This window comes from Pteropus vampyrus, unplaced genomic scaffold (assembly GCF_000151845.1).
Source record: "Pteropus vampyrus isolate Shadow unplaced genomic scaffold, Pvam_2.0 Scaffold137, whole genome shotgun sequence".
NCBI classification, from domain to species: domain Eukaryota; kingdom Metazoa; phylum Chordata; class Mammalia; order Chiroptera; family Pteropodidae; genus Pteropus; species Pteropus vampyrus.
The window spans coordinates 1082367-1094767 of record NW_011888918.1 but is presented as its reverse complement, the minus strand read 5'-3'; the positions used below and the strand labels follow the sequence as shown (position 1 = coordinate 1094767).

Genomic DNA, 12401 nt, shown 5'->3' with positions numbered 1-12401 from the left:
TTGAGTCAAATTATGGACTTTTACACACACACACACACACACACAAATTTTATTTATTTACATTTTATTTTCTACCCTGTATCTACGTTTGTTTGTTTTTTCATTTTATTTTCCTATTTTTGGTTGTTTATTTTAGGCTTTTAGCTCTCTGAATCTATGGTTTCTAGTTTCTGTCTCTGACTAATAACACTATATGTGAACCTTCTAGGTGGTTACAGCAGAAATGAAAGAGAGGGAGGTGTCCCTGTAGGCAGCCATCGCTCTTTCCAAGGCTTTCCATCCACTTCCCAGGGACTGGGGTTTGCACTTAGAGAGCTAACAGCCTCTTCTTGGTTAGCCCCTGGTCTGAAGCACCTGTCCTTTTTCAACGTTTTTTTTTTTTTTTTTTTTTTGATGAAATCTTTTAGAATGGATTATAGCTCTAGGCAGGTAAAAAAAAAAATTAATTTCTGTTGTAGTCTCTGTCTGTCCCCAACCATTCTGACCTTTCAGTATTTACCAGGTGAATTCTTGGTGGTCCCAAGTGGCTCTGTCTATAGGTGGTGGCCTCCCTCTCCAGGATATCCCAGTTGACCTCTGAGGGTCTAGATCCATTACCAGTAAAGCCACAGTGGCTTCAACAATATTTGGGGCCTCTATAGGTTTTAAGCATAAGGCCCTTGGTGTGCTGGCAAGCAGAAAAGCTCAAAACAGCCCATGAGCATTGGCCAATTTTTGTTGATTGAAAGGCCCATGAGCACTGTTCAGGTTTTACATTCCTGAATCAATGGCATGACGTCCTCAGGGATCTTAGGCAAGATGGGGATGGTTTTCCCCATTTTTCTTTTTCATTAAGCTTTGTATAACTGGTTTTCGTCCCTGTGATCCCTCCTACCCTGCTGGGCCAGGCAGCTGGACAGACAACAACATAAAAATCACAACCCTTACCACAGGACACTGGTGCCATGGTTGCTGGGATGCCCTGAGGTTGGCCCTGTGAACAGCTCAGACATAGTAGCCTCCTATGATAATGTGCAACAGGACAAAGAAAACAATTTTGTTACAGAACGTAAAGCTTCAGTTGTCCCATCACTTGTCAGTGTTACCCGTGGGGCTGCTCAGGCTCATCTGGTGGCACTTGGAAGGAGCCACACCTCTTTCCGCAGGAGGAGCCTTTCAACAATCAGAAGTAGCCAATTAATTTGAGTTGCCCCGAGGGACTCTTAGACACTAGACATCTTGACTCAGGAACTAGGGGAGAACTCTGTTTACAAGTTCCAAAATTTGTGGAGTGGATTCAAAGCAACATCTGGTAGAGGCAACACAAAGCAGCTGCTGCCACAGCCAGCAGTGAACCTGCCCTGGTTGTCTGGAAGAACCTGTTAGTATATCAAGAGCATTCTAGTGGCATGTTATTTGCTGAGGGACCAAATCACCCTGCTCATTGGGCCAATTGTTTCAATAGGTTTTATTATTATTTACGCATGGCAGGGCCATGCCTCCTCTGAAGGCTCCAGGGAAAACGCCTTCTTTGCCTCTAATCACAAGGGAAACAACGCAGTCACAAGACTAGTGAAAGTTAAATTGACAGAGACCTCTTGCAACCAGCCTTCTCCAATAGTTTGAGGCACTTTATCGTCTGGGCCAACTGGAGGAAAGACTGCACCTACCCTGGCACCGCTCTTCCCCTCCAGCCACAGCCCACTGCCTTCCGGAAAGGCCTACCCAGAGGTGTGTGGGAGGGACCTATCAGGGATCGCCTCTATGGGGAGTTTGACAATAAACTTTGAATATTTTAAATATTCTTAATATTTAAATATTTATAACATTGTTCACCTCTATAATGTATATAGTATCTAATATAATTGAGTTACTAGTAAACAACCAGCTAAAGATGTAATGCGAACAGGCACTTTAATCAAAACACAAAATTGGGGCCCAGAGCTTTCTAGGCTTCGATTTCTCCAGATTTAAATAGCAAGACCTGAGGTGTCTTAGTGGCCAAAATTATAAGGAATGGGTACCTCATTCCCATACCGGGAGTCGAACCCGGGCCGCCTGGGTGAAAACCAGGAATCCTAACCGCTAGACCATATGGGAACCACTGGGGGAGCTCTTTCCTCAATATACTACATCAGTTAATTCAGCACCTATGCCTGACATTGCACACCACAGTTAGTTTCTCCTTCGTAGAAATTCGGCCTGCTTGTGGCTCTGCGAGCCACTGCTTCAAAGACCCCTTTCTCCTGACTGGGCCTGGGTTTGAACGTCCAGGCCTCTCCTGGTTGGCTTGCAGTCTCCTAGAACTGGTGCCCTGCCGATGGCTCAGCTTTGGTTGCCACCACTACGGGTATTTGCACACCTGCTGGGAGCACTGCCACACCTGAAACTTAAAACGATAAATGAAGGGAGGTTATTGCTTGACCTTCGACATCACAGACATCTAAAATCAACATAAAGGACCCACACCCACTACCGGAGTTCCTCATGAATTCTTTTCTGTGAAAAACAAAAGTGGAATGTGTTATCTTTTACTTATTTTGCCTTCTAAATCTCACTGGTTAGCTCTTTGTCAATAGCAGGATTTTTTTTTCATACCATGCTTTTTATTTTTTATTTATTTATTATAGTGACATTGGTTAACAAAATCCAGTATCAACAATGTCATATATATATATAATATATATATATATATATATATATGACATTGTATGTTCACCGCCCATAGTTAGATTTCTGTCACCACATATTTGACCTCTGGTAACCTAACTTCTGGTAATCACTAGTCTATTGTCCCTGCCCATGAGTTTCTCTCATGTTCGTTGCTTTTAGGTTTATAACCCACATGTAAGTGCTATCATGTGGTTTTCAACTTTTTCTGTCTGGCTTATTTTGCTTAGCATGATTATCTCAAGGTCCATCCATTTGTCACAAATGGCAGTATTTCATCTCTTCTTATGGCTGAATAATATTCCATTATATATATGTACCACTGCTTCTTTAGCCAATCATTGATCGTAGGACACTTCCGTTGCTTCCACGTCCTGGCCCCCGTGAATAAGGCTGCTATGAACATTGGTGTGCAAATATCTTTTCGGATGAGTTTTCCAGTCTTTGGGGTAAAATATCCAGTAGAGGGTTGCTGGAACATATGATAGATCAAGTCTTAGTTTTTTGAGGAACCTCTATATTGTTTTCCATAGTGGCTGTACCAATTTGCAGTCCTACCAGCAGCAGCAGGATTTTGTTCTGAAATTCAACCTTCATAGGTGGGGAAGGATGTCTTTTTCTTGTCATGGGTTTTCTATTTGAATGCTTCCTTGAGGCTTTTCACTGACAACTTGAGCTCAATATGGCCATAAAACAAAAATGATTCCCCCCAATCCAACAGCAAATCTGTCCTACTGTGATTACAGAATATGTTAAGGCTCAAGAATTAAAAGTCTGGTACCTGTGTAAATTCAATGAAATAGAATATAGTATGGGTATACACTGGGATTAAATGAAAGAAAAAGCTGGCATCTCAAATCAGTGGAAATGGTAAATTAATCAACAAAACATGTGTGGACCTATGGTAGAAAAGAGAAAGTTGGATGTCGGACTCACCCACACATCAAATGAAACAAGTTCTTGAGAAAAACTGAATTCCCTTATCATGGCATCAATTACAACCCCAAATCCAGAAATCATTAAACAGCTAATAAATTCAACTTTATTAAGAAAACTGACTATAAAAATATAAGAGTTGGGTGATGGTTACTATGGCTTTCACTTTAATTATTATGCTATTCAATTGATCTGTATTGTTCTGTAATGTAACATGTTTTATTTTACAATAACAAGTTCTTAAAAAACACCATAAGCAAAGTTAAAAGACAAATTGGGGGAAAAAAATTTACAACACTCATATTATGAACAAAGGACCAATATTCCCCAAGCATAAAAATTAGCTCCTAGAAATTGCTAAAAATAACAACCACCCAATAGGAAAATGAAGCAAGGACACAGAATTTCCAGAACAAGAAATATAATTGGCCCTTCAACAAATTATAAGAGGTTCAGCCTCACTCCTGGAAAGATAAAGTCAGGTTTTTAAAACCCTGAAAGATCTCTTCTTACTGTTTATTTGAAAATTTACATATCCCTTTTACTTTCTGGCCTAAGATCTGCCAAGGGCTGCCCATCTACACAGGTGTTTGTGTCTTTTATTGACATGGAATCCTCTCCTGATCTGTAAGCCATGTATGGTTTTTTTCCCTCCATTGAAATCAGTTTTGATGATCTAGTGAAGCTGAAGCACCTACTTCTTGTCCTTTCCAACACTAGCTGTCCAGTATTTCACCTTTAATGATTTATGCATGAGGTTGTTCCAGTTGTTCACTAGTATGAACTAACCTAACAACTTTGTACCGATCCCACATGAGTGTGTCCTAGGAGAATACAGGACTAGAAGTGGTTTCACAGTAGGGATTTTCAACATTACTGTTTGCCTCTTCAAACTTTCACACCTAACAAGGTTGGAAACATACAGACCAGAGAAATTTTAAGGTGTGTGGGGTGGGGGTGGGGAGTGGGGGGCAATCTGTGAAAGAAGAAGGCTTGAGATAAGGCGGCCACATTGAAGAACAGCTGTGCTCATGGCCTGTCTCTGTGGCCATCGGTTAGGTGGCCCCAAGCTCAAGCTGCTTGAGTTTCTCCTGGAGCCCCCGGAGCTGGTTTTGACCCCAGTTGATGCGGATCTGAAGGCTGGCCATGTCTGCCGCAAGCTGCAGGCCTAAAGAAAAGGGAGAGATTTGTTACTATGGTATCTGTGGTGTGACACATGACTCAGGGGACTCTGGACATCCCCAGGGACTGGAAAAGCTCCAGACCTCTCTGGAATAGTGCCTCTGCACTATTCCTAAAACATTCCGGGTACAGCCTTGCATTAACCACTTCAGAATCTCAATGGACCCACACCGACACCTCTTTCAGGTCTTTGCTAAAAAGTCACCTTCTCCAAAGACTTCCTTGACCCCCTCCTATCACCCACCAAGAACTAAAAATCCAGATCATAATACCACCTCATGTCCTTATTTTCTTTCTTCTTTCTTCCATCATCACAGCCCCTCACTGCTCTCACCTTCACTCTTTGCACCTGTTTTCTCTACCTCCAACAGTGGTCTACCTGGATCTACTTCAAGGTGGCTTTTGCCTGATGTCTTTGCTGGAATGGCTGTTGTCAAGTCCTCTGGGCCCTCCATGCTGCCCAGTCCATCGGCCAGTCCTGTCTTTAGCCTACTTGCCCAGCAACAGAGTTGGCTACACATCTGATCACCTCTGTCCAAGAAATACTTTCTCCTCTTGGCTTCTGGGACACCTCGCTCTCTGGGTGTTTCTTCTAACTCACTGCCGCTTCTCAGTCTGCTCTAATGATTTCTCCCCTTCTACTCCCTCACTTCCTGTTCCTACTCCCAGGCTCTCTGTTGATCTTACTCCATGTTAGCTTTAATGCTGCATCTGTGTCAGCAACCTGGGAATTTAAACATCAGTGTTATGCAGGGGGCTCCTGAATCACTCTCTTCAGCTCAGGCTTCTCCCAGGTTCCAGGTGCATGTGCCTAACTGCTCACTCAGAATCTCTCCCACACAGCACTAGGAAGATACCCACACCCAACTCCTGATGTCCCCTAAACCACTACTCTGCCTCTCTCCCACACCAGGTGAGGACAGTTCAATCTTCCCAGGCATTCTAGATGGACACTGGGTTCAACCTTCACTTCTCTCCTTCCTTTATTCCCGAATTGATCTGTCAGCAAACCCTTGGGGTTTCTATTCTCAAAACATGCAGGTTCCCACCACTTACCCCCTCCTCTGCCTCCTCTACGTCCTCCACCTGCATCTCAAGCCTGGCTGTTCCCTGGCACTGCTTCATCCATCTGTTCTTGTCTTTTCCCACTAGCATCCACAAAACTCCTGTCACTCAGGGAATCCACCCCATCACTCCCAAAGTCTTCATCAGGGCCTACAGAGCCCTCAAATAATCTGAGCCTGGCCCCCTCTGACCTCAGCTCCTGGTACTTGTTGTACCAACTCCACTCTAGCCCACTGGCCTTTTCTCTGCCATGCCAGATGCAGTGTTGCCTCATGACTTTCACCTGGCTGGTCTCTCAGCCTAAAACACTGTTCCTCCAGATTACCCACAAAGCTCTCTCCTTCATTTCTTCAAAAAGGCCTTTCCAGGCCACCCTTCATAAAATAGCTCCCTCAGCCCACTCCCGTCCCACTCCATTCGTCATATCCTATCTTAATTTTTCATAACAATTCTCATTACTTATTTATTTGCAGGTTGTTTTTCTCACCTCACGAGTATAATCTTCTATGAGAGATGTTTGTCCCTTTTGTTTCCTGCTGTATCCCTAGTACCTATCATGAGCCTGGAACACTGCCAACATCCAATAATCACTTATAGAAAAAACAGCAGGTAAGCAACAAAAGTCTGCGGTGGAGAAAACCTGCAAAACCCTATGAAGACTAACCCCAGATGTGGCATTAGTGTTCAAGTGCTCCGTGTAGATGGAGGGTTCCAGTCTGGCTCAGGGCCACATGGCCAACTGGCAGAGTCCACTCACCTTCCCGGAAGCTGGCTTGGGCCTGCCGCAGACTGTGAGGCACCAGGATTCCAAACCAGTTCAGAGGGTCCTGAAGGGCTGGGGAGGGATCTGGCTCTGGAGTCCTGGTGGGGCCCTTGCGCCTGCGCAGAGCTGGAGAAAGAAAGGCTAAAGATTAGGGTCTTATAACCTGGCCCTTGTCTTCCAAGTGACACTGCTGAACTTAATCTGAGCTCATGATTTCGGAAAATACTAATGGTTGGGAAATCCCCCCAACCTTTTATATTCCATAAAACAGCAAACCACAAAGAACTACTTGTGATTCAGATGAAGGTCTCTGTCCACAATTTCTCATGACTCTCATAAAACCAATAGATGACCCCCCATGTTTACCTGTGACAAAGCCACTGACCTTTCCCATTTTGCCTTGAACATGCTGAAAGGCCAGAGAGACTCTCCAACTCCCCTTTCTTTATCATGAATGATTAGCTGAGATTAAGTTTGTCCTCCTGAAATTCGCTAGACATAGAAATAAAAATTTTCTGTCCAACTGAGACTTCCCCTGATTCCAAAACAACCTCAACTGTAAAGAACTTCACCTATAACTTGTCTATTTTTTCCTATAAAAATCTAAGGCAAAACTGCTCTCTGAGACATTCTGATCTTCAGATCTGGAGCTCCCTATCGCAACAACCTGAATAAAATCATCTCCTCAATTGTCCTGTGTATTTTGTTTTTGACTTCGGGAGGGGGCCCCTAACGGGAAAGAGGAGAATGGAAGGAGGCTCACCTGCATCGCGGGGCCCCACCTCCTCTGGAGTCTGGGCGCTGGCTCTCACCACCCAAAATTTCTGGAGTCCGTTTTGCGCCTCGCTAAAGAACGAGAAGAGAAAATGGACCTTTGACAGCCCCGGCCTGGGCACTGCCGCCCACTCGTTCCAGCATGCAAGGCTCCTCACCTGGTGCTGACGCAGACCTGGGGCTCCATGCGGGAGGAATACTGTAGGGGCCCTACTGACTTGGCACCCATGGAGTAGCGAGCTTTGGAAAGCGAGAACCAGCCCTGCGGAGAGAGAAGAGGGGTGAAACCCGGTTTACATCGGCGTGCCTGCCCGCCCGCCCGCCCGCTCGTTGGCCTAGGCTTCCACCTCCTCCACCCGGGCGTTCAACGCCGTCCGCTTCGCCTCCAGCTCCTCCAGGTCACGGAGCAGCTGCAGGAGCAGCGAGTCCAGCTCAGCCCGTAGGTCCGGTACCGCCATGGGCCCACCACACTCGGGTCTGCAGCCTGCCTCCTTCCAGGTCGCCCAAGCACCGCCCACTGTGCCGGTATTATAGCCAATAGACGCGCGAGATCCGCTCTCAAGGGGCGCTCCCAGCTATGGGCCCAGACGCCCACTTCGTGGAAGCTGTTGAGTCACAGTTTTTAAAAGCAAGTGTCCTCAAAACAGCATCGTTTCGGAACTGATTAGCCGCTTTCTCCGTTTAGCAGACGAAGCGGATCAATCAACCGGACACTCGGAGAGAGCTATGGGTGGTTCGGAGTCGCCTCTGGAAGCGGCCGCATTTTAAAAGTAGGGCTATCGCTATGGCGATGTAAGGAGGAGTAACAACCACTTTAAAGAAAAGGCTTTAGATTTAATTCTAGAAGAAGCCGATAGCCGACCTTATGGTCAACTGTTGTGCTTCTTTTACAGTTGTTGCACTATTTCGAGCCACCAATCGCTCCTTTAGCAGTTTATCATCTTAAAACTGGGCATCCTGCATAGCGGCGATAAGAGGTGAAACGTCAGGCCTACATTATTAACGGCTGCCCTAAGTCACGTGAAAACTTCTTTATAGTCCCTCCACCTATTGGTTGCTCCAGTGAGCATGCGCTTCCGGACTGGCCAATCGCCTTGAGACTCCTAGCCACTGTTTGCCATCTTAACATTGGGCATTCTTGACTGCAGCAGCATTTGGTGAAGCCTCTAACTGCATTCTTGGTTGAGGGCGGAAGCGAGAACTACGTTGCGCAGGAGGTGCCTACAGATTGTCCTGGACCCACGTGGAAGTGGTGCTCAGCATGGTGGGGATGTTTGCGGAGTTCGTGGAGGGCTGGGGATGTGGCCCCTAGCCTCGGGGCGGGTGGTCCCCAGGGGTCCCTGCATGCAGGCCGAAAGAAGGGCTGACCGGACTCTCTGTTCCCCAGCTGCGCCGTGAGGCCCGCCTTCGCCGGGAGTACCTGTACCGCAAGGCCCGTGAGGAGGCACAGCGCTCCGCCCACGAGAGGAAGGAGAAGGTGCGGCGCGCCCTCGAAGGTACAGTCCCCGCCGCCCCGCGGCTTCAAGCCAGTCTTTAGGAAGACTGGGGGTTTGCATTTTAAAACCCCGTGGAAAGAAAGACCAAATGCTATAAAGCGCGTTTAATTAGCGTTCCTTTGTGGTAGTGTGGCAGGGAATAAATTTTCAAGTATTTATTGACCATTTTCCTTGCCCGTTGGGCCTTCTTGTTGGCTTGCCAATGTCCCTTCATACGGTGGTATGCATTATTTGTCGTTTATGCTGCAGTATCCAGATTTTACAGCTTGCCTATTAATTTTGTTTACAGTGTGTCTATCCTCAAATTTAAAATTTCACCATGGTCCTATAGATCCCCCGCCCCGTGGTTTTTCATTTTGCTACCTGCTTCGATGCAAGGTAACAAGCATATCTTAAACTGTTGAACCATGTAGAACTCAATTGTATTTGCGTTGTAAATTAGGAATCCAAATTTCCAGTGTTTTCCCCACTTTCTAGTTGCCATACTAATGAAGGGTCTGTCACACATGTCTGAAATGCCGTATTTATTTTTCCCTATTGTGTTCTCGTGTTGGTGAATCTTTGATACCTGATGGTACATAAACTCAGTATCTCTATTTTAAATTCATTTCGATGTACCTAGGCTATGAATATAAAAAGTGTGTGATTCTGTATATATGTTTACATTAATCATAATGTTAAACACTTGTGACCTATCTGTCTACCTTAAGAAATGAAAATGATTAATATATTGAAATTCAGGCATATTTCCCACAACTTAGATAACCATAATATTAAATATTGTCTAAGAATAAAATGTTCTTTCTTTTTTTTGTGCTTATATTATACTTGTTTGTACCCCTAGATCATATTGGTCGATTTTTAGTTTAAAGGTAGCGTTAGGTTGTATGTATTCTTTTGCAGCTTTATGTTTTTGTTTAGCATTGTTTCCAACGTCTGTTGAGTGTAGTGGGGGTTTCCTTCAGGTGAATATTTTCCATGGACAGGAGTTCCTCCAGGGCACACTGGAGAGAAGTGCTGGGTCAGGGGGTTTGTTCATATTCAATTCTATACTCCAAAGTGGAAATGCCCAAACCCAGCCCCTCTGCTGCGTAGAACTTTAGTTCACAGAGGAAACTTTTGACTCAGAGCATCATGATTAGCAGTTTTGTTCTCAGAGGGTTTCAGGATCTCTGGTCCACCTTCATACAGAAAGTGTAGTCTGTATTCTTTAAAATTTTAATTTTTTAATTTTTTTCTAACTACAAAAGCAATACATACGTATGATTAAATATTTTAGAAAGCCTTGAAGCCATGAAACTCAGGAACCATCGAAAATGAAGTATCCTATAGTCTTTGTTAACAGGTTAGCATGTAAACTAAAATAGTTTTGTATCCCCACCCCCACCCCCAATAATCATGTATCATCTCTGCTTAGAAAGAAAGGTATTTTTCCCCTCAAGTTTGAGCAGGGTTGTAAGCCACAGTGTTGTATTAACTGAGTGTTCCATGCACGTGTCTCACTCTCCCGTTTTCCCCTTGCAGAGAACCGCCTGATTCCCACTGAGTTACGCAGGGAGGCTCTGGCCTTACAAGAGTCCCTGGAGTTTGATGATGCCGGCGGTGAAGGTGACTTTCCCTGACACTGTGGGCCAACTTCTCTTCCTGTACTCTAATCCACTGGCCTCCATGTCCTTCCTCAGACACCTTGAGGAAAGCTCTGCGACTCCTGCTCCTAGAACTGTCCCCCAGGAGTCCTTGTGGCTCTACACCAATGACAACTCAGAGAAGCTCTCCCTGAGTGCTCCCAGTTCCATTTAGAAACACATACAATATTACCCAACTTACTCTCTGCTTTGCTTTATCTGTTAATTGTCCCTGTCACTGGAACGTAAGTTCTGCCAGGGCAGGACACTGTTCATTTTGTTCACTGCCATTTCCCAGCACTTCATTGGCACCCAAATGTTTTACTCATTGCATTATGCAACAAATATGAAAGGAATCACAAATGTTATAAGTATTCGTTATGAGAGATAAGAGTCTGTTACTTTGGTCTTAATAGAAGCTGGACTTAGGCTAACACAATAGCCACTAGCCCCACTTGATTCATACAACTTAAATGACTGAAATTAAATCAAATTTAAAAATTCAGTTTCTCAGTCACACTTGTTCTTGTAGCTGATGTGACTGGGAGCCACCCTATTGTCGAGGGTGAGTGTGGAGCATTCCATTATTGAAAGTATTGTCGGATGGTGCTGCTCTGGGTAAATTTGGCCATCCCCAAGTTAGTATTTAACTTCCCAAGACAATGTCACGTTCTTGCCCCTCATGTTTCTGACAGGTGTGACCAACCATGTGGATGATGAATATCGATGGGCAGGGGTTGAGGATCCCAAGGTCATGATCACTACCTCCCGAGACCCTAGTTCCCGCCTCAAAATGTTTGCAAAGGTAACCAGTAGCAGAGAGTGAGTGGAAGATACTCAGGTACCAGTGGCCTGAGTTCTCACCAGAGTGTGTACATCTGCAGGAGCTGAAGCTAGTGTTCCCAGGTGCCCAGCGCATGAACCGTGGCCGACATGAGGTGGGGGCACTGGTGCGAGCCTGCAAAGCCAATGGGGTCACTGACCTGCTGGTTGTCCACGAGCATCGAGGCACACCTGGTAAGGTTGGTAGGGGGCGAGGTGTGCTGGGGTGGCTGTCTGAGAGCAGACATGGTCTCTGATGGCCTGCCTGGCCCTGCCAGTGGGATTCATTGTCAGCCACCTGCCCTTCGGCCCCACTGCTTATTTCACACTGTGTAATGTGGTTATGCGGCATGACGTTCCGGACCTGGGCACCGTGTCAGAAGCCAAACCTCACCTCATCATGCATGGCTTCTCCTCCCGTCTGGGCAAGCGGGTGAGTCTGGGGCCGTAGGCTATGGGATGAGAGCTGGCAGTAGGGGTTGCCAGGCCAGGCATTCTCCACTCTCCTTCCCTCTGCCCCAGGTCTCTGACATACTTCGTTACCTGTTCCCTGTGCCCAAAGATGACAGCCACCGGGTCATCACCTTCGCCAACCAGGATGACTACATTTCCTTCCGGTACGTCTGTGGGCTAGGCTCTGGGATGGTATCCTGACCTTCGTATCTCTGTACTGTTTGTTATTGCCTGCAGCTGCTCCCTACCTCCTCTTACTCCTGCCCTGCCTCCCCTTGCCCCAGGCACCATGTGTACAGGAAGACCAACCACCGCAATGTCGAACTAACAGAAGTCGGGCCTCGCTTTGAGCTGAAGTGTGAGTTTGGGGCTATATCTCACGTCTGGTGGTGAGGGGATACCTGCTCTGTAGGTGACAATGTTCCCCACCCCTCCCCACCACCAGTGTACATGATCCGCCAGGGCACGCTGGAACAGGAGGCCACAGCAGATGTGGAGTGGCGCTGGCACCCTTATACCAACACTGCACACAAGAGGGTCTTTCTGAGTGCTGAGTGAACCTATTCTTCAATCAGGATGCAGACTTGGACCCAGGAGATGGGGGAGATCAGAATAAAGTCTCTGCACCACACTGAG

At 46.0% G+C, this 12401-nt stretch overlaps 2 protein-coding genes and 1 non-coding gene across 8 annotated transcripts; 1 reads left to right on the top strand and 2 right to left on the bottom strand.

Annotated features, from left to right (window-relative positions):
• Positions 1-2007: 2007 nt before the first annotated feature.
• Positions 2008-2079, bottom strand: TRNAE-UUC. The gene has a single exon. It is a non-coding gene; the product is annotated as a tRNA-Glu (tRNA).
• Positions 2080-3668: 1589 nt separating this feature from the next.
• On the bottom strand, positions 3669-8368 carry CCDC115 (coiled-coil domain containing 115). 2 transcript variants are annotated; one of them, XM_023535125.1, is made up of 5 exons: positions 8232-8368; positions 7528-7631; positions 7359-7441; positions 6590-6721; positions 3669-4753 (listed from the first exon to the last, which is right to left on the bottom strand). In XM_023535125.1, exons 2-5 carry the CDS (start codon positions 7596-7598, stop codon positions 4641-4643), a joined length of 399 nt encoding a protein of 132 aa, XP_023390893.1. In that variant the 5' UTR covers positions 7599-7631; positions 8232-8368; the 3' UTR covers positions 3669-4640. The 2 variants fall into 2 exon arrangements, with proteins under 2 accessions (XP_023390893.1, XP_011366054.1); XM_011367752.2 differs by lacking the exon at positions 8232-8368 and adding an exon at positions 7717-7896.
• Positions 8369-8460: 92 nt separating this feature from the next.
• IMP4 (IMP4, U3 small nucleolar ribonucleoprotein) lies at positions 8461-12400 on the top strand. Of its 5 annotated transcripts, none has more exons than XM_023535124.1 (9): positions 8461-8633; positions 8757-8865; positions 10390-10473; positions 11186-11295; positions 11375-11507; positions 11591-11745; positions 11835-11929; positions 12050-12123; positions 12228-12400. In XM_023535124.1, the coding sequence occupies exons 1-9, from the start codon at positions 8631-8633 to the stop codon at positions 12317-12319; spliced, it is 855 nt and encodes a 284-aa protein (XP_023390892.1). In that variant the 5' UTR covers positions 8461-8630; the 3' UTR covers positions 12320-12400. The 5 variants fall into 5 exon arrangements, with proteins under 5 accessions (XP_023390892.1, XP_011366053.1, XP_011366050.1 ...); XM_011367751.2 differs by having other exon boundaries at positions 8462-8633; positions 11375-11512; XM_011367748.2 differs by having other exon boundaries at positions 8464-8633; positions 12211-12400.
• The last annotated feature ends 1 nt before the right edge of the window (position 12401 follows it).

Coding starts and splice junctions, on each gene's coding strand:
- CCDC115 (XM_011367752.2), bottom strand. CDS start 7,827: ATGGCGGTACCGGACCTACGGGCTGAGCTGGACTCGCTGCTCCTGCAG. Junction 7,632..7,716: donor TGAACGCCCGGGTGGAGGAG/GTGGAAGCCTAG, acceptor CTCTCTCCGCAG/GGCTGGTTCTCGCTTTCCAA. Junction 6,722..7,358: donor GGTGGGGCCCCGCGATGCAG/GTGAGCCTCCTT, acceptor TTCTTTCTCCAG/CTCTGCGCAGGCGCAAGGGC.
- IMP4 (XM_011367748.2), top strand. Junction 10,474..11,185: donor TGATGATGCCGGCGGTGAAG/GTGACTTTCCCT, acceptor TGTTTCTGACAG/GTGTGACCAACCATGTGGAT. Junction 11,508..11,590: donor CGAGCATCGAGGCACACCTG/GTAAGGTTGGTA, acceptor TGGCCCTGCCAG/TGGGATTCATTGTCAGCCAC.